The 23,475-nt window shown below is 40.0% G+C and overlaps 1 protein-coding gene across 6 annotated transcripts in view; it reads left to right on the top strand.

Annotated features, from left to right (window-relative positions):
- COBL (cordon-bleu WH2 repeat protein) overlaps positions 1–21,689 on the top strand; it is a 161,474-nt gene extending 139,785 nt beyond the window's left edge. For 4 of the 6 annotated variants that reach the window (XM_086740424.1, XM_086740429.1, XM_086740426.1 and 1 more), the window contains 5 exons: positions 8,454–8,557; positions 9,801–11,806; positions 12,424–12,543; positions 14,656–14,910; positions 20,381–21,689. In XM_086740424.1, the coding sequence (XP_086596550.1) occupies positions 8,454–8,557; positions 9,801–11,806; positions 12,424–12,543; positions 14,656–14,910; positions 20,381–20,398 (2,503 nt within the window). In that variant the 3' untranslated portion in view covers positions 20,399–21,689. The remainder of the gene's footprint in view (positions 1–8,453; positions 8,558–9,800; positions 11,807–12,423; positions 12,544–14,655; positions 14,911–20,380) is intronic. The other 2 variants (XM_086740425.1, XM_086740428.1) reach the window with 2 other exon arrangements.
- The last annotated feature ends 1,786 nt before the right edge of the window (positions 21,690–23,475 follow it).

Genomic DNA, 23,475 nt, shown 5'->3' with positions numbered 1-23,475 from the left:
ATTGTCAGAACACTCTAGTTCTGCCCTTGGCTCTGCCTCTAACCTGTAAAACCATCTTCATCTCTCTGCCTCCGATATCCCCTTCAGCCACTGACTGTTTCTTTATGGTAAAAACCATAATGCAGCTGTCATATCTCACGATATATTTGTACAGTGCCTGGTGGAGCAGAATCCAGTCCTCAGCTGGAGGTGCCGAGGGCTAACCCCGTGTAAATAACTGACTACATGCAACGTTTGGCTGTGAACATTTTAATATTAACTGCTGACTCTGAACACTGTGCTACGCAGTTGTCTGTCTTCATATCCTTCCTTACGGTTGATTTCTTTGTGTTATGTATCTATTCACCAAATTTTAATATATAGTATTAAATGAGTAACAAGAAAACCACAGAGAAGCTGAAATGTTGCTTATGTAGCACTAAGTACATCTCATGATCTCATAGTGTTGCAACTGTCCTCCCATACCCCCTCCTTTCCCATCCCTTGTGTGGTGTCATCACTCAGGCTCCTAGGGGCAGGGATCAGACAATTTTATATGCCTGTAAAGCATCGTGCACACCTACTGTCTGGAACTTTATAAATAATTACACATTAAAAATTATGCTAAAATAGTATCATTAGGGATGCTAGGTCACACGCTTTAAGTTAAGTAACGTTAATATTAAGGATGTCTGTGTAACCTTAGCTTCCCCCCTTTAACCTTAATTTGCCCCCTTTTGTGCGGTACGATAAAGTCTCTAGTTAAAGTGATCATACTCTGTTCTGGTTTATTTTCTTTCTAAGTTTCAGAGCTCAATTAATAAAGCAGGTATATCACCATTCACTCTCAGTTCAACTTCTCTTCTGGAGACGAGGCTGTTTAATTTCCTTTTAGTCTTTTTATCTTACTCATCACACTAGCATCCATGTGCCATTCAGGCTTCAGTTCATTTCTCTGCACAATACTCACGTGAGACGAAAAGGCGGCATTATCCCGTTTTAGAGAAGGAAAGCTGATGCGCAGAGAGTCAAGGCAGACTAGTGACCAGTTAGACCACACAGGACCCTTTTTCTTCAGAGGGCTGAGCATTAAATAGCATTTCATGTATCAGAATGCAGCTCTCCTTTTCCTCCCAGCTCTGCTCTTGGACAACGTTTAACCATTTTGGCTGAAATAAAAGAATAGAATGATCATCAACATGATATAAATTGTTGCTTTTGGATTGCTACCTAGAAAAGATACGTAATTTCTCGAAGTTATAAGCGATTGATAAATCGGGTTTTTAAAAGGAGACTTAAGAGTGAGTGGTTCCACTAGCCTCTCTCAGAGCAGGAAAAACACTTTAAAATACAAAACTTTTTTTTTTTTATTTTGAAAAGGTTTTTAATGTATTAAAAGATTTAAAAAATAAAAATATTTTAGAATGTAAAAGGAACTTGGCAGTTATAAAGCTGAATAAATAGAGACTTGTCTGGGGCAAACAGATAAAATACCTTCCAGGGGTCTGAAAGAGATTTTCCCCTCCCTTGGATTTCTGTTTCCGTAGCCATGAGAAAGGAATATTTTTTCATGTACAGCTAGCGGAGGGCATAGGATGGGGGAACCCTGCCGAGACTGGGTTATGCCGTGGATCTGGAGAGGGAGAATCCCATTTCCTTCCTTTCTCTTGGGAGAATTTGTTGCCTTTGGCTCTGGTTAGGGTAGTTGAAGCTACTGGGAGGAGAAGGGTGGTCTTCAGTTCCCAACCTGAGAAATACTCACTGTTTGCTACAAAACTGTTAGGGTTTTGATTAGTTAGTTTGAAACAAAAGCTTGAAAGCACAGGGGTGGGTGAACTCGTTCTGCTTAATTTTCAGCTCATTCAGATTCAAATGTTACAAGGTTTTGTATTCCACTTGGGAGGGACAGGAGGGAAAGATAAGTCAGGAGCTGGAGAGAATGCAGCCATGAAGCTGGTCAGAGGAAGAAAAAAAGTATAATAGTGAGTGGCAGAAGGCAGGCAGGAAGGGAAGAGAAAAACTGTAGTGAAAAATAGCAGTTTATGTATGTATTATATTTACCTCTTTGTGCAAAAACACATTCTATATAATTACATGGCACTTGTATCTCTGAAAAACATGGGAAAGTTTTATTCTGTTGTTTCTCTGTAGGATAGGTTTTATTCTAGCTGGGGAGGCACATGTTTTACTTTTTTGAAAACAGAAATGTAGTTTCAAGGGGGAGGAAGGAAGAGAAAGAGTTAAAGTGACAGGGAGAACTTGAGGGATGAAAAACGACTTAATTAAGACCCAGATGTCTGACAGATTTGCAAGCCTCTGCTTCTTACATAGTTTTGCTAATTTCCTTCCTTATCTCTGGCTTTCCCTTTCCCCTTGTTCCAGAAACTGCTTTAAATTTGGATACTCTCATGCACTTTTTTGCTGGCAGATATTCGTGGAAGGAATATTCTAATGATATTATGGTTAAGTAATAGATACTCACAGTCATTATAGAGCAAGAATCCCAGATTAGCCTTTCTGTTAAACTCATCCGCTGGAAAAATGCCGTATACTTTGGAGCTGTAGAATATTTTACATGTTAGGAAGCAGCCTGGGTTGCTAAATGTGTAGTGCTGGCTTCCAGGAGAGAAAGGCTCTGGTCCTTGTTCTGTTTCTTATTTTTCTGTGTAAACCAAGAAAAGTTATTTAATCTCACCATGCCATCTTTTAACTTGCAGTGTTATATTGCACAGGTGATGTGGCTGTATTAAGATTTAAATCATGCTAGTCCACTTTCCTGACTATTTCTGGCAAGGCTGTCCGGCTGCAGGCTTTCCCATTGGGAAGCTGTTGCCAGAGACCCGTGTAGGAAGGGAGGAGCGGGGGCACGCTTCCAGCAGTATAGCAACTACAAGCTGCTGCTTTTGCAGCAGGACCCTCACCCTGGTTTGTAACAAGCTTAGAGATTTCTAGTGTTAAAACACAAAATTATACTAAGCAAAAGAATCTTCATTTGCTTTCTGTTTAGGTTTTTGATCAGTAACCATGGAGGACTGTAGAAGAACCACTGAAAACTACACCATTTTCCTGCTCATCTACATTTACAAGTTCTTATTTTTAATTGAGTGGGTTTATATCTGAGGGCACTACTGGACCTCTGTGTTCTAGGATTGGAAAATAGTTTAATTCAATCTGTGATGGTTTTCATTCAGCACAGGTATAAATGCAGTCTGAAGACTTTTGTAAGTTTGATGTAGTCCCAGAGAACTAGAAACAGAATAACTAAAAAATCTGGAATGGAATTTATACCTCTACCTTGCTCTCCAAAAGTACCTGCAGCTTTGATTTTATCACTTGTTGAAGAGCATAAAAAGCAAGGTTATCTGGTATTCCACAGAATATGACCAGGTGCTTTTTCCTTTTCCTGTTGGCCTGCCACTTTCAGAAATCTTGCATCACTACAAGTGATGACTTTGTCATCTAACCAGTTCTAAGTTGGTCATTCAGTCTACAGATTCGACATTTTAGCAGGCTTTGGTCGTTCAGACATTAAAACTTTATGCTCAAGTTCACAGGAGGCAGCAGAAATGGTCAGGTCATAGCTTAGGTGACCAGAAAGTCCACCATTTATACTAGCTGCTCTCCTGCTGCTGTTATATTCCTTTCTTGAAAAGGAAATTTTAAAAAGTCACCTAGCCTAAGAAATAGAAAGAATGGGAAAATGGTCTCTAAGATTTTGTAAACTATTGACTAATATGGAAAATAGTTACCTCCACTTTTGAAGAGTACTTTGCTTCATCAGTCACAAAACCAAATATATAAACACTGTGGGTTTACTTGATGTCATCTTTCTGGCCTGGTTGAATAGAAAGTTGTATTCAAAAAGGATGTGCTATTTTCTACAACTTAAAATGGTTCCACATCTGTCTCCTCTTACACACCCGAGGTAGAAGCATTTTGCTTTCCAGCATTATGTAAGAGGAGAATATTCTGGATGCTTTTGGAAATGCACGTAAGGGTTAAAGCAATTCCCCAGTATCAGACCGAGAAGAATATCAGACCGAGAAGACTATCAGAGCTGGGAAAAGAGCCCAGATACTCCAAAGCCCAGTCTGGAGAAAGTGTAGTATCAGCTTTCCACATTGGTCAGTCCCTGTTAGCTGCTTGAGACACACATGAGAAGCTGAATGCTCTCGATGTCCATTGAACTGCCTGACAGCACTCACTGCTTCCCTGCTTGTGCTACTGCACAGTGTGATGTGCCTGTCTGGATTTGACTCTGTTATTTACCCTGCCTCTGACTTCCCTCCCCAGCTAGTAACAAATTTACAGGAGCCACATTCTCGAGTCTTTTGATGTAGCAAATGTGGTGCAAAATGAGTGAGACTTTGAGGTCACATTCAATTAACCTGAGAGATGTCTACTGCCATTTCATCTTGCCCGCTGCCACTCCAGCAGACATGGCTTTCCCTGTGTTCCATGCTGTATCTACCAGCCCCAGACAGATGTCTTGAATTTCCTACAGTATTTCAAATGGCACCAAGTGCCTAAGTTCAGACAACTGAATTTCTTCCTCAGCCTCTGCAGTTTACATAGGTCTACGTTGTATTTTCACAGCTAAAGCAGAAGTGTGTGCTCTGGTGCCATACATGAGGCTCACCAGAACTCCTGAGAAGTGCTCAAAGGCACTCAGGTCAGTTATATCATTTGCAGACCTTCAAGAAAAGCTGCTCTAACTATGACAAAATGGCAGTTTCTGTCATTGCCAATCCATTGTCTTACCACTGGTTTAGGTTTCTTTTTAATGCAGCGTTTCTAGCTAGGTTTATCAGAGTTTTTTTCTCCCTTTCTTAGAAAGTAAACTTTGTCATAAATGTCTGTCTCCCGTGGCACTAATTTGACAAAATGCTGCTGTAAGTTTCATTTTGTCTCCAACTGCACAAACGACTGCCGAGGAGTAATTATGCGTTGTAGCTTGCACTCGGTGGAGTACTAAAAGCTGTAGTTTAGTAGTCGCTTTGCTCCATTCTGTACTCTTGCAGAAATCTCTACTAATCTACATAAGTAATAAGTGCACAGGCTTCCAGGAACTATGCACGTTTGCTGTTCCAAGCTTGTGCTAAATGCTCGCCAGTGCTGTATTTTTAGTGCCTCACGTTTTACCAGAAAGGCGGTGTAAAGGTTATCAAGTTCTTCCCTAAGTAAAAAAAAAGTGTGTGTGAGAAAATACCACTGGTAGTGTTTATCCAGAATGTAAAACATGGTATCAGAATAAGTCATATTTTTCTTGGATTCTGGCCAAAACAGAGCTGTCAACAAAAGGAAAGTGTATAGGATTAGAAAAGAAGGCGGCTATGAAAAAAAAAAAAATGAGGCCCTTTTGTTTTCCTTTCCCAAATACTGTTGTGAGAAAGAATCTTCTTAGGCATATTTATAATTCATGTGAGCTACAGGAAACTACCAGACCTTCATCTCCCAAAACACTTATCACATTTTAAATTCCTGATGCTAAGAATATTAAGAAGAGCCTTGTGATTAATCTATACTTTCTGGTTTGCTTTGTAGGTGAGTTTGGAGATGCATTGAAAAATAGCTCTTTTAGGAATTTGGAAATGCAAAAGAAAAGATCTGCTTTTTCTGAAGCTCTCTCTGTAAGAGCAAATAAGAATCCTTTCATTTTCACTGCATTGTTCTCTTTCTTTCAGAAAAATTCCGTGAATTGGATATTATGATCCCAGTTGTCTAGATAAGGAGATTGAAGCGGAGATTGAGAGGCAAATTATGTATAGTCCCTGCATAAGTGCACAGAGGATAATGAAAGAGACCTCAGCTGACTGTTGCACCATCAAGAAGATAATTTTGCTGTAGGAGTCATTGAAAGATTCCACTGATTGACAGGAGAAAAGACCTGGTCAGTGCAGTGGACCCGCACTGTGTGTTTGGAGCCCAGGAATCCCTGTTGCAGTCTCAAATATATTTTCTTAGTTAAATTTCCTATAAAATTCTCAAGCCAATAGTTTCCATTATTTCCTGGAGAAAGCCCAGCACAGACAGCTTTAGTAATACAGATTTTGGCTGTATTGTAGAACAGTCAGGCAACAGAAAGATACAATCAGGTACCAACAAGATGGTGAGCTGGCATGGCCTTTGTGACATGGGGTCTCATTCTCTGATAGGTATGGGTTTATACATACTTCTTCCAAGGTTTTGGAAACAACTTCTTCACAGTAGCTTAGAGAAAGAGTCTCAATTTGCATCAGTAAATTGCTTCCAGTTGTGGATAACTATCCTGCAAGATCAGCTTTGTAAAGAGGAAAGCAATTATTTGCCTTCTATACTGGATAGACCTGTTGCTGAGCTGGTGCACAGTTTGAATGATTCTCCTATCAAAAATGCTCTCTCTGAGTTTGCACATAAATAGTTTTAAAATGCACTCAGAGGAGAACAAGTATTTTTTAGTAATTTTAGAAAACTTTCCACTGCAAAAAACAATACATGAAATTTGGTCAGTTCATTCTTTCTGCCACCTTCAAGTTGAGAGTTTTGTTTGTCAGACTTCTATCCCAATCTGAATGCTGCAGTAAGCTTAAGTCTTTTTGTCACATTGCTCAGATGAGTAATCTTGTTGATTTGTGTGTATGTGTGCGCTTCAGGGTACAGTAGGACTGCAGTCTTACAGCGCTGGTTGCCTCCTCTGGAGACTGTGATTGATTTGTGCCACCTTTCTCTTAATCTATCAGGGGGAAAACTCAATTTACTATGTCTCTTGCAGTGTGGGTGCTAGCCCTGAGCATCATGAGTTCATGTTGGCTTCTGGGGAAGTTCAGGGCCTGTCAAAACTCAGGTCAATGGCAAATGCTGCAAGAAACTGTATTCCAGTCACAGAGCACTGTCTCTCTTCCTCTCTGTTCAAACAACCAATACAAATTTCTGTCTTAGATTCCAGGTTAGGAAACTACTTGGGCATATATGTAGCCTTGCCATCTTGAATTCGTCCCATCTATGTGTTCAGATACACAAGGATGTGTATGTGAAAAAAGTTTTGGAAGGCTTCCTTGCAGGTGTGTTTTTCCTGTTTTCATTGATCCCACATACATGAACTCAGCTTTGTAAGTACAAGGCAGTTAGGTGTGAGTAGAAGAATCAGGCTCCAGGACTACCACAAAAGACAGAAAGAAAGGAGAGGTGAATGCTAAATAAATAATTGCATAATAAAGTAAAATAGAATAAAATACCTGATACCTCAACATGTGCTTTCAGTTGGTCCTGGTGTGAGCAAGGGAAAAATCAAACAATAAAATGGCAAAAAAGGAAGCTACATTGTTAGACATAATTTAAATCAATGTCAGGAAACATCACTGAATTTTTGTTTAGATTGTTACCTTAAAGGGCAGCAGAAAAATGGCATTTTTTGGGTAGTGTTTGGTAAACTACAAAAAAAAAAGTAATCTGTTACTGTATCTGTGCTATTAAAGGTTTGATCTTGAAAAGGGCAAATCTGCTTTGCCTGATCAGAGTTAGTTTAAGTGTGGCTAGAATAGAAAATTATTTTTTCAATAGGCTCGTCACATTGAAAGGTGAAGGTCAAAACTTAGATACAGTGTCACAGATGACAATGTCTTAAATTCAGGTGAGGATCAGATAGCTGGAAAAAAAAAATGGATTGCCCAATGTGAAATCCTGGCTTCAATGATTTAGATAGAAAAGCTCTGCTGGTCAAGATTTTTCTTCCTAAGAAACAGAAGGTCTATTGTATAACAGGTTGCTGTGTGTATTTTTTCTTATTTTAGTTATTTTTTTCTTAGGATTTTTCTTTGTTTCATTTTTTTTCTTTTTTTTTTCTTTTAATAAGCCAAGACAACATTTGGCACTCGTTCTGATTCCAGACTTGTTTTAGATCATTGTACAACTTCATCAAAAACCGTGGAGTTATTTTCTGGCAAAATCAGGCCCCTTGATAGGTTTCATTAGAAACAGCTCACAAGGGATTAGTTCTCTGTCCTCCTCCCCTCCCTCCTCTCAGGATGCAGAGTCATTGTTTAATAGGACTTAGCTGTATTCGTTTTTCATTGCCATGCAGTTTTTATCTCATTAAGGTTCATATATAGTGGGTGCACAGGATGGCTAGTGGTCTGCTTTAAAATTGTATGGCTGTGCAAAACTTTTGCCTTGGCGTGTGTTGCTTTTCTGCAGCCCAGCTGAAATGTGTATTTCACAGTGAAGCCAGACCTTTTCCTTGCGACAGGCTGTATTAATCCTAATCTTTTGATCGCCAGCACGCTGAGTATGCCCAGGCACCACAGAGATCCTTCCTAGATGTGGATGTGTCAGGGTGGTGGTGGTGTATGTCTCTAAGGCTGTGTATTTTTCATACTTTAGAGAATGATTATCAGAACCCAGGTGGAACCAAAGGAGCTGAAACAAGAGCGTATTTCAGAGCAGCAGTGCAAAGTGAAAAAAAGGGAGACCCAACTTTTTTCTTCTCTTTCATTTAGCAGGAGAGATGAAGAAATGGCTTTGGCTAAGCATGAGGATGAGGATATATTCACTGCTGCACAACTCCAGCAGACTTTGGCTGGCCTGGATGAAGATTTAGAAGGTAGGGAAGTCTGTTACTTCTGAAGTACAAAAGAGAGAGGCATAGCCAGGAAATGTAGAGTCAAACTGTACTCTGAGACATATGTACATTCCTCACTAAGATCACTGGGAACAACTCACAGGCAGAATGTGGTCAACCCAAAGTGGCTGCTCTCCCTTTGCTTCTAGGTCAGCCACGCTTTACAGACTCGCCCTGCGTATTTTTCAGGCTGTTTATCAGATTGTCGTTGTATTTCGGTGTCTGCTACCAAAAAGAGAAGAACAACAATTTATGGACACATTTTATGGGCCAAATTTGGTATAATTTCTTTGACTTCAGTGAAGCTAATCAGTTGTGAGTTTAGCTCTGTGTTTAATGAACAATGCCTCTTGTTTTGTATCATAATGAATTGGAGAAGAGTGGGACATTTTTCTATCCAATGCCTCCTCTGTGTTAGCAGACATATTTTAAAGTTAAAAGTTGAAAAACATGAAAAGAAACAGTGGGAAGAGATAAAATGTCATACTGTGCTCCTCTTTTTCCTACTGTGATTAAAAGGATTTCTTTATTAATGGTTTGTCACCAAATGATGTTGAATACTTTTTTAAAACTTCCCATCTTTATTTCAGTACTTCTGCAGTGGACTTGATTCTGATTTAATTTCTGTGAGTTCTCTAACACTGCAATTTGTTAGCTTCTGTGTTGTAACCCTTGATTTATACCAGCAAATTTGAAGGGAGAGTTAAGTTTCTTGCACAATGAGGCTTCTGGAGTCGCTGGTAATGAAGGGTGAGAAGAATCGAGAAAAAACATAAGTACTGTTTCTTTGTTTGCTTGCTCAAGGAAATCCTTCAGCTGGGCTGTTATTACTAACCAGGTCTGGGAAACATAATTTGGAGTTGCTCACTGTTTCTCAGAAATGTTTCTTCTTTGGAGTCATGTGGTGAAATGTTTATCACTGTAGAAGTTAGTCAAAGATAAGGTATGAACAATAGATTAAATTCTGCTTTCAGCTGCATTTGTGTGTTTCCCACTGGCTGAAGCAGGAGGACTGCAGGAATATTTGGCTGATCCTAATCAGCAACCAGATAATAAAAAGGACCCAGATCTCTCCTTTTTTGTAATACAGGCATAAATATACTCCTCTTAGTTTTAGTGTAACTAAAATATCTGATCCACTTAAGCTTGTAATGGCTGTTTGTGTAATTTAAAGTTATTTTGCCTAAATACTGCCTATATGTAATGTTGTATGTATATTTTGCAGCAGTAGATGGCATAAGTAACTATGACTCCGAGTGCGAAAATGAATTGTTGAGCCCAGATGTAAGAAAAGTTGAGGCTGCTCAAGATGTTACCGTATCTGTTCCAGTAACAGTCATAGATGATGCTCCCGAAGTTAGCACCTCTAACTCATCTGGAAATCAAGAGATGGAGACAAGGGTTTCACAGAATATCTCATCTGACTCTGTTAATACAAGAAACTTTCCAAATAAAAACAACAATGCAGGTTCCTTTGATAAGGGACACACAGATGGTGGAGTTGTATGCTTATCCAGAGACTTAATACATCAGCAACCATCTGAAAACGAATTCAGTCACTTGCCTGTGGAACAGAGGAGAGATATGTTTGAATCCCTCACATCCTCCTTCGAAAAAAGAGGTGAAAAGAACTTGAGACTGGAAATCCCCCCCAAACATGGTGTGAAATCTGAGGAATGTAAACCTAAGCTGACTCCATCTCACTCCAAGGCCACAGCTGAAATCACTTCAGCAAAAGATAAGCTAAATCCATTTAATGAATGTAGTAACAGGGAAAGATCTCTGAAAAAAAGTAAATCAGAATTAGAAATCAAATGGCCACCAGCAAAAAAAATTGAAGTAGAAGAAGTCCCATCAACACCCACATGGTGTCATCGTGCCCAGAATTCAGGAACAAACTACGAACCTAAAATGGGTTTGACAACCTTTAAAGTTGTCCCTCCCAAGCCTGAAGTAAAACATTTCGATAGAGGAGTTTCACTCTCCACTGGTGCCATTAAGATAGATGAACTAGGAAACCTTATAGGCCCAAACACTGGTGTCAGTAAGCACATACCAGGTAGCTCTATTGATGAAAGTGAAGAAATTCATCTCGGGAAAGTGAAGGCATTCTGGAGGTCTAGTTCCATGGAAAAGCAAAGCGATGACCCTGCTGAGCATCTTTCTAAAAAGTCAGCAGTCACCACAAACTCTAAGCCCTTTACTATAAAACATGAACACAAACCTGTCTGTCTTGCAGCTCCGAAACCTGTAGCACCACAAACTGTTACTACCCAGGCAGCTGAAAGACAGTCTGAGAATGAAAGGACCAAACCAACTCTTCCAGGTACACAGTCTCAGATAACGCCGTTAGTGACCCAAACCATTAATAAGGACAAGCTGGAGCTTCCATTTCTAAAGCCACACAGGAGAACTTCAAGTCAGTATGTTGCGTCTGCCATTGCAAGACACTTTAAGTCTGACTCTATGGAATATCATGAGAAAGATGAAAATAAGCAAGGGACAGGGGAGGTTAAAACTGAAGCAGAAGTTTCACCAAAAAGATGTATTATTGTGGCCAAATATAGCCCTGTGGAAACAGAATCAGCAGAAACAAGAGAAACACTTTCAAGTATTTTTACTTGCAGTCAAAAAGCATCACACAGGTTTACACCTGGTGATAATTCTAGTGTGGAAAACAAAGTAGTTAACATCAGGGCACCAAATCAAGCTCCTGCGAGTTTCTATAAAAAGAATGCCAGTGTCCCACTTACTAAATCCTCTTCAAAGGATAACATCAGTGCAGAAGATGATCATGGCTTAAACAGCAAACAAAGTATATCAGAGAAAAGACCACGTTTTTTGTTTGACCAGAAATGTGAGACTTTGACCCATACTAATTCAGCCTCATCTCTCAAATCTCCTGACTTCCAAGGAGTCCCGTCCTCTTTCAGCTCATCTTTGCGAGTCACTAAATGGCCTCCTGCTAACAGTGTACAAGGTAGTCCGCTTAAAGCTTCACCCGAGCTAGATGGTGCAGCAGCAAACGCAGAGTCAGAACAGGAGGAGAAACGTGATGGTTCAGATAGTAATGCTGCCAGTGAACTGGATGTTAATGTGCAGACCAATATCTTTGGACCAAAGAAGAAGTTCAAGCCTGTTGTCCAAAAACCAATTCAGAAAGATACGTCACTGCACAGTGCCCTAATGGAAGCCATTCAAACAGGAGGGGGAAAGGAGAAACTCAGAAAGGTAAAGTGGAGACCATTTTTAGCCTGTTTAGACTGCAGAGCCCTGTATTCACCCTGTCAGACACCAGAGGTTTTATAACTGGTACAGTTGCTGGTGAGCTGGTGTATGCAAGGCATTTGGAAAATTTATAATGGCAAAATACAGACGAAGCCACTGCTTATTCTGCACATCCTGTGTATTATGCAACGCCATTGCTGCTGCAGTAGCTAGAAGAGGCAGAGAGTGCAGAGATACAGCGTAAAGGAGAGACAATTGACCTTAGCCTAAGAGCTGAACCCACATTTCAGTGCGTTGTGTAAAAACAGGAGCAAACAGCATGGAGAAAACTTGTAAATACCTGCAATGAAAAAGGCCTGCATTTTGTAATACTAGGTGATGCTGTTTGCCACTGAGTCCATGCTCAGGGGATATGAGACTGCATCTGTAAGTACAGCATTACTGTCTACATGTGTCCTCACCGTTCAGGGTGAGCAAGGGTTGTAAAAGCAGGCCAGATTGATTAGTCTCCATAGCTTGCATTCTAGTGCAAGTGCCAGAAATATTTCTAATAGTGTTTCCGAACTATCTCTAAGTAAATATCTAATAACAATGTGAGGTTTATTCTTTTCATATTCCAGGTTTCAGACAGTGCACTAAACGGCAGTCACAGGAAACCCTCATATGCTGAGCCAGAGAATCAGCGCTCAGCCCTACTAGCAGCAATTAGAGGCCACAGTGGTATCTCAAAGCTGAAAAAGGTAAGAAAGCAAGATGGTGAGTGATCTCTTCAGTTCTGTTCCTACTGGGTGTTTTGAATAAACCCAGATATGCCACAAACTAAACATTGTGCTGCAAAGGGGAAAGTTGAAGGGGAAATGATGACACAAGACCAGATCTGACTTTCACAGAGAGCATAGCAGATCTTCTCATCTGCTGAAAAACTTAACACTGTTTCAAATGATGTGCTTTTAGCTGAGAAGCACTTAGACATCTAAACAAATTACAGGGAGTGTACATAGAAGACATAAAATGTTCATCATTTTCACGTTTAGGTGGGGTCTTTTCATACTTCAGGACTACGCAGTTAAATTAATATATTTGCATTACCTACCGTATGCATCCAATGCCAGGTACCTGAAAACACATTAGGGTTTCTTCATCACTTAATGTGAGCTGGTGCATGCAAATTGTATGCAAGTAATTGATGTTGATGGAACATCAGCTTTCACCACAGCAGGATGATTCCTTCTGTCTGAAAGATTTACCTAATCATTAAAGCATCTCTTATTCCTAACAGCCAAAACCTGCATTGTTCTAACGTTAGTCTTCACTCAGTTCACTGAGCCAGCCATGGATGTGTATTTGGCAAGGAGGTTCCCATTTCCCTCGTGCAATGACTCAGGCCATTAGCACATAGCCAGATAGCTGGCATTAGATAGAAAGAATCTCTTGCCTGTCTTAGGCAGTTACTTCATCCCTCAAATATCTTACTACCCTTGCCGCAGGTAGGGTACAGCTTCCTCTGAGCTTGAGAGCAGAATGTGCTAGGCAGCAGCCATCTTCACATATCCTTAACTGCATTCTGCGTTCATTGGGAATAAATATGAATTTGTGTAAAAGAGGCTCTGATAATGAAGTGGTGATGTATTATCACAGAGACTTTTTGGAATACTTTCCTTCAGGAGAGAAGCTTTTGCCATCATTTTAAAGAAAGTTGCCTAGAAACCATATGCTTCTCTTTCACGCTGTGTCACCTGTGCTAGTTAAAGCACCATGTTTGTATGTGTACAAGGTGAGATATAGATGTGCTATGATGAAAGGGCTGTCTCTTTTATGTTATCTCCAATGTTTGTGTTTTATCTGACGTGACGTTATTCCCATATATTGTGTGTGTGTGTATGTACAGTGAAGGCATAGAATATGGGAGCTCTCTGGATGCAAATTGTTTGATGGGAGATTAATTCTTTCATTTTTCACTAGAGAAGTTTTGTGCATCAGTTTCTCTGAGAAAGGAATGCTAATGCATTTGCTTGAAAACCTCCCATTTGGCACATGATACTGAATTTTTTAATAATCGCCAAATCATTGTAATTACTAACAATTTATCATGATTATTACTAGTAACGTTGTTAACGGCAAAAATATTTGTTGAGACAGTTGATGGAAAAGCTGGCTTAGTCTGAAAGATTGCCTCTTCCCCCTGCATTCATTTAAAGTATGATGGGTTTCCAAGTTGATAGTACGTGCAGGAATTTTAGTTTCAAAAATTCCACAGAAACACGGTTGGAAGAGCAGTCAATTGATTTTGTCCTCAGTGCTTTCACGTAGTTCTCTCTGGTCCTGTGTTTTGTTTTGGTTTTTTTTTCAGTCTGGCTGGAAACTTTAGATTTAACAGCATTTTTTTCAATGAAGCCATGTCTGAGATCTCAGATGTAGAAAAGCCTCCCTGTCATCTGAGATTATTTCTCTGCAGCCCAGACTACAAAAAGTAACAAGATTCCTGGGTGGCTACTGCAGCCTTAATGTATCTTCCTGATTCCAAAACCCCTGCGGTTGTTTCCAAATGAATACCAAGTCCAACTCTCTCTCTCTTACCTTACATGCCAGGATGCTGGAGCTCACAGTAAATGCCAATAAAGTGTTTCTGAGACAGAGTCAGTGCCAAATACTTGATGCTGGTAATCAGCCCAGCTGAGTGATGTGAGTAAGTAGTAACAAATGTTCAAACCCATGAGCAAACAAAAGTTCTGTGTGTTTTACATCTTTCAAGCAAAGTGAAATCGGGGTACTGAAAGTGCATCAAATGTCAAATAATTACAGTTTAGTCATGCTTGATATTAATTGCTTCCTTTCAACTGCATCATGAGCAGATCTCCTCATTGGCCTCTGAGGAGCTGCAGAGATTTAGGAACGTAGAACTGTCCTTGCAGAAGGCCGAAGACCCTCAGGAAGAGCAGCTTGGTATTCCACCTGCCCCTGCCCAGCCACCGCCACCACCACCTCCCACTCAGCTGGCAGCAACAGCTCCTAAATACTCTGCCACGGCTACAGGTAACCCTGGGGAGGCAAGGCAAGCCCTTCTGGAGGCCATTCGCTCTGGTGCCGGAGCAGCAAAGTTAAAGAAGGTAAATGTACTTTTGTGTGTTTTGTGGATAAAACAACCTAGGCTTGCTGTGCTTTGAGAGCCATTTGTAAGCTGTTCTAGCTATACATTTCTTTCTGCCATCAGAAGAAGGTACGTGCACTGTTTCCTCTAACTGAATCAGGAGTGTGTTTCAAACCTTTAAACAGCTACTAAAACATACCGTTAAGACTAAAATATGCCTGTGCATATATGCAATTGAATAAATAGTCTGTACATTTGGGTTTTTTTTTAAGAGAACATCAAGAGCGTGAATGTCATTTCAGAAAAGCATTTTCATGCCCTTTTCATTCTTGAGAATCTAAGATAATACTTCAGTCACGGTGCACCTACGAAAGATCAGATATGAGACCCTAAAGCAAATTTAGAGATAAGTATTCTCTCCTGCTTTCAGTAGTGTGTCCTAGACCTTGATTCCCAACACTGACCCCTTGGTCGCATATGCTGAGAGCTGTCAGTAAAACTGTGTGGTCATTTTAGTGTCTATCTGAACTTCATTAATTGGATGATGTGTGTTTCACTTCTGTGGTCAGCAATGGGTTAGTCAACTCCCAGATGGCTAAATGCTCAGTTGCCCGGGTGTGATTTTTGGAGTAAGTTCACTTATCTCGTTGATCAAAATTTGTTCTTCCTAACCTCAAGTTACACTGCATTTCTTGGTAAAGAGAAGCAAATCAATTGGCCTTGGTGGACTCATCCCAATATTACACTGCAGCATCCAAGAACAGACTTTGATCCAAGGACTTCAGGGAGTGTAGAAAAGCAGATGTAGTTTTCCCAGCACGTGATTCAGCTGATGCCAACCATAAATGTGTAAATAGACTTTAACTTTGCTTACTTGTCCTCTTTAAAATAATTCAAAAAATACAGTCAAATTTTAATGTTAAGAAGTAGCCCCAAAAAATCTTCTTTCTGATAAACGAGAAATTCCACAGAATGATGCAAATGGCACAAGCAAATCAGTGTTGCAGGGAACTTTACATCAACAAACAGAAATCTGCATGTGCAGTTACTTTGCCTGTGAAAAATTACATCTATACTGTGCATACTATTATGCGGAGTGGCTGAGGTCACTTGGTTTGTTCAGCTTGCAAGAGAGAAGGCTAAGGGGTGACCTCATCACAGTCTACACCTTCCTGAAGGGAGGCGGCAGAGGGGGAGGTGCTGATCTCCTCTCTCTGGTGATCAGGGACAGGACATGAGGAAATGGAATGAGGCTGCATCAGGGGAAGTTCAGATTGGACATTAGGAAAAGGTTCTTCACCGAAAGGGTGGTCGGTCACTGGAACAGGCTCCCCAGGGAAATGGTCGTGGCACCAACCCTGTCAGAGTTAAAGGAGCGTCTGGACGATGCTCTTAGTCATATGGTTTAGTTTTAGGTAGTTCTGCGAGGAGCAGGGAGTTGGACTTGATGATCCTTATGGGTCTCTTCCAATTCGAGATATTCTGTGATTCTAAGACTACAAATTATGAAGAAATAGTACTCCAGATCAGGCTTTTATTTCCCCACTTCACCAATTTACAGAAAAAGGGGGATTTGGACATTGAAGAATACTTCATGCAGTTGTTTTCTAGATCTTTCCAAGTTCTTTGTTCTTCCAACTACATTAGTCTTGCAGAAGTCTCCGAGGGGATCCATAGCTCTACTCATTTTAACAAGTCTTTATCATATCCTTGGGGATTTACTACAAAACAGTTGGATAGTCAGGGCAGACCATGAAAGTAAGCTTGATATACTGATGTATTCTGCAATATACTGATGTATTCTGCTACACACTGTGCCTGTCTTCTTTCATTTTCAAGACAGAACAATTTTTAGTAGTTTTGACATTGAAATGATGGAAGAGTACATCTCTTGTTGTGTAGGTCTTTTATGAAAATAAAAGGGAGCAGCATTTTGTCCAAGGCAGAGGATTATTTTTGTTATTATTTTGCTGTCTTTCATGATACTGGATATGCAAGCTAAGTCTCGTATATGCCAAAGACATCGTATCACTGACATCTGAGATCTCATGCCCTTAATCACTGATAAAAGTAAAAATGTTGACAGATTTCTCAAAGCGTTTCTATCCAGTGCATACTGATATCTCTCCTAGCTTGCTGCGTTAAATGAGACCTGAATTCTGATCCTTCCCTGCAGCTGGACAACCTGTGACAGCAAAAGTTGACTCCGTAGAGGAGCATATACCATAGCTGCATATGAGGATTTTCTTCCTTTACAGCTGAAGAACATGCCTCCAAGGAACACTGAGGTTTTGGTAGATGGTCGACGGCAGGTGGCTTTGTACTAGGGCAGAAGCAAGCTTTTTTCTTTGTTTGCCTCCTCTGTCAAAGATCTATGATGTCATGATTTGGAGGTGTGAGCACAGAGCCATTTTTGAATTTGCTTTCTGGAAGATTTTGTGTGCAACTAGACAGCGGAGTAGGTAGTTCAGTTCTGTAGTTGTGTCTGTTTCTCTTCCATTGTCTTCTCAACGTTTGCTGGAACAAGGGCTTCTGATGGTGAAGTCATTTATTTAGCTAATATTGTGGGGAACTGGGAAGAGTCTGCATTGCTTAGTTATGGATGACTCAGTTTGTGCTTATTTATGAGTGGTTATTTGCAATGGAAGTAGATCAAAGAGGGCTGTCAGGGGAACCAAACATAAAAAGCAACCAATTGCCTAGATAAGGAGCATCCCAACAAACATTTGAGCTCTATTAATATCTGTGCAAAGGCAACTCCTCCACTCCACCCCTGATTACACAGCTGTTTGCTAAAGTCATGAACTTTAAGGTTAAAAGAAACACTGTGCAGGAAGGAGGAGAGAAATTGTTGCAGGCTGACCTTGTCTTGCTGAGAGTTGGGGTCTGCACCACACAGGCTGTAATTGGGTCGCTCAGAGCAAAACAGAGCAAAAATAGGTACTTGAGGGAAATGCCAAGTATAAGTAAGACAGTATGCACGTGGGTCTCCTGGCTGTTCTTTAATTCATTTCTTGGAGTACTGTGCCCGCTTTGGCAAATAAATCATACTTTGTTTTGAAGAACCGGCTTCTGTTTTATTGCACGCTATTGCTGTCCACAGGCTCCTGAAGGAAAATGATTGTGGGTGCCAAGGCCAGTTGGGCCTGCTCAGTAAAATGGTTCGTCCCCAGTGCAGTGCAGTTAAGAGACCTGCCAGAAAGTGGTTAGACTACAGATCCTACCCGAAGGGAATGGAGACGCAGACATGTTCTTGGAAAGGGATGAACTTACCAAACTGGAAAAGACCTGACAATGTGCAGGAAGTAACCTTTTTCTTCACTTTTCAAAATGGTCTGTCCAGGAACCTGGCAGGTGTTTTAACACATCCAAACTATAACAGCAAGTCAGGGAGATGGAGTCAAGTAAGGCCACTAACCAAGATGCCTGACCTAGTGCCTTTGGTGGTTAATTGTCTTGAGAAATGAACGTGTATTACTGGCGAGGAGCTTGCTTCCCAGACATGCAGTCTGCCTCCTGTACAAAGGAGAATCAGTTGATCTAGGAAGTAAACACCTCATCTGACACCAAATTTTGAATAATTCTGGTGGGCAAAATTCAGGTCATAGAGCTATACCATTTGAGTTTCTGGTGTTAAAAGTAAACTAGTGTTTTCTTTAAATTGTATCAAGCAACTTCTGTCACAATTTCACATCCTTGAGATCTTTATGTTTAGTTTTTAAACTTTCTATCTCAGAAAATGCAAAATAACCTAGCTAGAGTTCTGAAATTCTGTGTATCATTGCATGTGTATTTTTGTGTCTGTGTAACTTGCCTTGGGATTTACCATGATTATCTGTGGAAAAAACCGTAACTACGCATGCAAATAACCTATTAGATGTCTAGCTGTAGGTATAGTTGCAGCACAAGCCCATGCAGGATTGAAAATCTTACCCAACAAAGAGAAGCTATGAAAGTTCCCTTAGCGTATATGCCATCCACTCATTTTAGGTAGAGTTGTACCCAGAGATTTTATAGAAATATTGCAAGGGAATGTGCCTGCACAAGGTGAGGAAGCCAAGTGGTATATCTGAAGAACAGATGCTCATGGTAAAATGATTTCTTCAGACCACTTGTTAATGCTACATGCAAGAGAGATTCTACAGATTTCACATGTTTTTCAATAAAGATTGGAGCTGTATCTAAAACAGCCTTTTGTGTTTAATTAAAAATTAATTTGGCTTCGTCCCGGTATCCACAAGCATTCATGCCAGTGTTCGACATGGGCGTTTAGTCACATGAACTCTCGATACATGCAGTCTATCATTCTGTTGGCAATCAAAGGAGCCAGGTAAGGTAATTACTGCACCCATTACAATGAGTCCCTGGTATACGCTGGGATGGTTTGAAGTCGGTTGCCAACAAGTAATGCATTGATCTGAATTATGGGGCATTGAGTGTCTTCTAGGAAGCATGGCCTAGTTCCATACCTTTATGTCAAGCAGTGGGCTATTCTCACATAATCAGAGATATATAATTGTGAATGAAGAAATACTGATCAGTATCTGTGAGTGCAATGGCAGAGATTACAGACACAAAACCACAGGTGACGTTGGCAGTGGTGTGCTGGAAATGGGGCAGGAGGCCCTAACTAAAAGGTTGGCTGAGCTTGGTAGACAGGTAGTCAGATGAGCCTCTAAAGTTACTCTAATTCCCATGCACAGTGAGAGGCAGTCGTTAGCATGCTGTTACTCTGTGTGAATTGAAAGATAAAATTGAATTTGAACTCTTCACCTTGCTAATAATTTGTACCATGACCTATTTTTTCCCCAAGAATAAAGCTTCTGCCATGGATACGAAGGCCAAAATCTAAGGCTTAGACTTGATCAAATACATTATTCCTATTTAGCTTTTGTGGTGACCTTAATGTATATCTCTCTGATAGAATGAAAGCTCAGTAACTTTGATTTTGGAAGAGCAGCCTAGCATACATATTTAAAATTAAGCATAGGCTTAGATGACCTGAGGACTAGGAAGGAAGATAAGCATTTGTTTAAGTATTTTCCTGAATCGAAGTCTCTGGGAGTTTCCTTCGTCCAAGCAGGAAGCAAAGTACTCATCAATTGATTTTTATGACCGGTGACAGATAACTGATACTGAACAGGTTTTGCCTGTCAGATATTGTGTACTTGTAGCCTGGGTTTCTGTTCATTCCGCAAAATGAAGGAAGTTCACAGAAAAATACATCACCTATGTTCCAGTAATCATATGATTGCAACCGTAATACCTAAGGATGTACGAGGTGTGGGGTTTTTTTAGGGAAGGATAACACCTTTTATTAGAGCAAGTGATACAGCTAGAAAAAAAGCAGATAAGCTTTAAGTAGTCTCAAGGAGCTGATGAAGAGACCAAGCTTGAAAACAGCCCCACAGGAGAATGTTTGGTTAACAATGTCAACAGTTGGAGGTTTAAAAATATCCTGAATGATCATGTGCTTTTCTTTGTTATAGGTCCCTCTGCTCGTTTGAATCATGTATAAAGAACAGGTAATTGGAAGTTCTAACCCCGAATGCACAAATAATCATCATTCAAGGTCTGAAGTGGCAAAAAACATCAAGAAGTTTAGTTTATTCTCTTGTCTACAAGCCAAAATAAGTTGTAGTTAATTTTATGTGTGTTCCTGCATAATGGTTCTAAGGGGAAAATATGTTGCTTTGCTGTAAAGCTTCTGTGCCAAGGAATTGTGTTTTGCCTCTGAATATTTAAGGTTGCCAATAAACTATTCTTGTTGGCAGGTTAATAAGAATATAAACACTGTGCAGTCCTGTGTTAATATTTAATTGTGTTTGTGGGCAAAATTAAAAGACTTTGCTAGCTATCTGAAAAGTAATACTCATTTCAAGTTGTTGTAACTATTTCAAACTATTTACTTGCTTCTTATTTGATTGGAAAAGGGCAGTAAGCAATTAGGGTGAAAACCAGAATAAAGATCTATAAAAAAACAGTCACAAGAAAAAAGTTACGGTATGTTATGAAGGAATTAAATTGTCATATGCTGGAGTCTTTGCTTTTTAAAATGAGATGAACTTTATATCTCTGGTGGAGCTCTGAGAAAGCAGGCAATCAATAATGAATGTGAGACAGTGTCTACTGAAAAGTTACTGACGGGATGTGACGTATAGAATGCTGACATGCAGGGATATACTGAACCCTAGTAACATTCATGGCACTTTAAAAATACCGAGACACCTCGAAAGATCTCTTATTTGCAACAGACTGTGAAGGTTATAAATAAGATTCAGAGTACTGCGTAGAGGTCAGGATTTAGAATTCATTCCTGCACTGCAAAATGAAGTGAAGCTGGTTTATATCAGGAACCAGGACTTTTGTCGCCTCTTGTTCGGGTCATGCGTAAGTTGGCCCTTTGTTTCCAGTTCGTATGACTGTTGTATATTGTCTCACGAGTATTTATAGCAGCATCTTTTTCAAATGTTAACTACTTTGGTAGTTGTTGTACATATTTTGAAAATATTTCATTAAATTGATTAACTTAAAAAGGACAAATGAAATGCTTTTTCACATTTCCTATATTGTAATGAAAGTGAAGAAGAGGAAGTTTGTACATTTACATTTTTATAATCACAGACTGGAGTGGTGGCAGATTCATTTTTTTTTGAAGCTGAAATTTAAAATGTATAGCTATATAATGTTGAAAGCACTAGAATATTTAGCCATCTGCATTTAATGTGATTATATATTGTATATTGTAAAATATTTATGTCTGTTAGTGCCACAAATAAAAACTAAATCAAAACCTGACACAGCCTGAAAGACTCCTTTTGCCAAGTGTTTTCCGTTTACACAAAGAAATTAGAACTAGAGATGGACTTAAGCAAACCAGTACGCTGTGTTTGATATCTCAGGTCTAATATAAAATGTCTCAAGCCAGGAAAGGACTCACAGCTAATAATCTGGGAACACAGTAGAAATCACCAGCTAGAATCAAGATGTCAGAGTTATATAGATTTCGATAGTAATGTAGTACTGATAATGATCCATTTCCTCATTGGGGAAGCTAATGTATTCAGAATTAAGATGCTCTGTCACACCCTAGGATAAAAAGATCACCTTTGTTAGCCGCCTTTTGCCTTAAAAATCTTCTCAGTATTCTTTAGAACAGAAATAGTAACATGTTAAAAGTGCTGTCGCAGGAAAGCATTCAGTTGCTCATAAGCTTTCATGCTGTAGATGGTCCCACCAGCACCCAGTACAGCTTCCTTGGCTAGGTGCTGCAAGACAGAATCCAGTGCAGGTCTCCTCCTTCTTGTTCTTAGTGTTGCCTGAAGGCCCTGGGTCTGTAGCCCCTCCTTACCACCACCTCTTTAATAAGTGTAATAAGTTGTATGGGTACATACTTTTCAATGCAAGGGATCCAAAACTGTCTTTTGAGATAATAAGATCCTCCAGGCTTTGCAGTGCAAAGACTCTGTGGAACTAAAGTTCATAAAAGAGTTATTCATGGATAAACTTCTGACTATCAAATTCTCATGGGTAAAAAACTACAAGAACAGCTGCAAGATGAGATGTCACCTTCACTGTGACAGCAAAAAAAAAAAATTGCACTAAATCCTGCTGGCTCAGCCACAGCTCAAGCTAAAGCTGGAGGAGGAGTTTAGCTGTCTGCAGTAGGAGGCTAAACTGGGTGTTCATTCCCTTCTCTTGGTGAGGGGAATTGTGTATGCTTTTACATTGTCATCCAGGTGATGTTGAATTTCTGGTAGCAGCTTAATTAACCCTACGTGAATGGAAATTTTACTATAAACTCATTTATAATTAAGTCTGGTTACAGGTATGACCCTTCTATGTAACCACCTTCTATTAATGCTTTTAGTAGTCTTCATTTGGGAAGTAAACATGCGTCAATGTTTTCGTGCACATTAGGCAAGCACTTTTGAAGCTCTTCACCCCATCATCCCCTCTTCTACCATGCTTCAGGCCTTGGAAACTGGGTTCCTATTGCGTGAAATTAATTCAGGAGCTGTACTCCGGCACAAATTGGCATTCAGTCTGTAGAACCACACTGGAGCTTGTCCTAAGTTAAAACAAAACCCCTGAAATATTTCTAGTAAAGACATCGTGTCCTCAGCACCAAGTATTTTCATCTACGTATCTGCTCTTGGTGGTCCACACTGTTTGCTAGTGCATGTCTGGAGGTGTACGTGCCACCCAGCTTAGTTCTTGACAGGTCTTTCATGGCACTTGTAGGTGGACAATCTGCAGGCTGGTTTCTTTTTTGAAGGACTGAAAGAACAGTGAGGACTGAAAGGATCTTTTCCCCAGTGTATCTCTCAGCCTAGATTTTCCCCACATACTGTTACCTCAGTTCAACCAGAGGAAGGAGTCTGATACTTCAATTCATCTGGTACTTTTATATTGTCCTTTTGAGTAAAATGCTGAAATTAGATGAAAAATTGTATCACCAGGGAAATTGAATGGAGAATTTGGATTTGGTATCTTTATTCCTTGTCCAGGTATAAATCAGTGTTCAGGACTTACAGAAATCTAGCTTCATGTCTCATAAAATTTGTAGGTCTCCACTTCTCTT

Source organism: Chlamydotis macqueenii, chromosome 2 (assembly GCF_036417535.1).
Source record: "Chlamydotis macqueenii isolate bChlMac1 chromosome 2, bChlMac1.mat, whole genome shotgun sequence".
Lineage (NCBI taxonomy): Eukaryota > Metazoa > Chordata > Aves > Otidiformes > Otididae > Chlamydotis > Chlamydotis macqueenii.
This window is presented reverse-complemented; position numbering and strand designations above follow the sequence as displayed.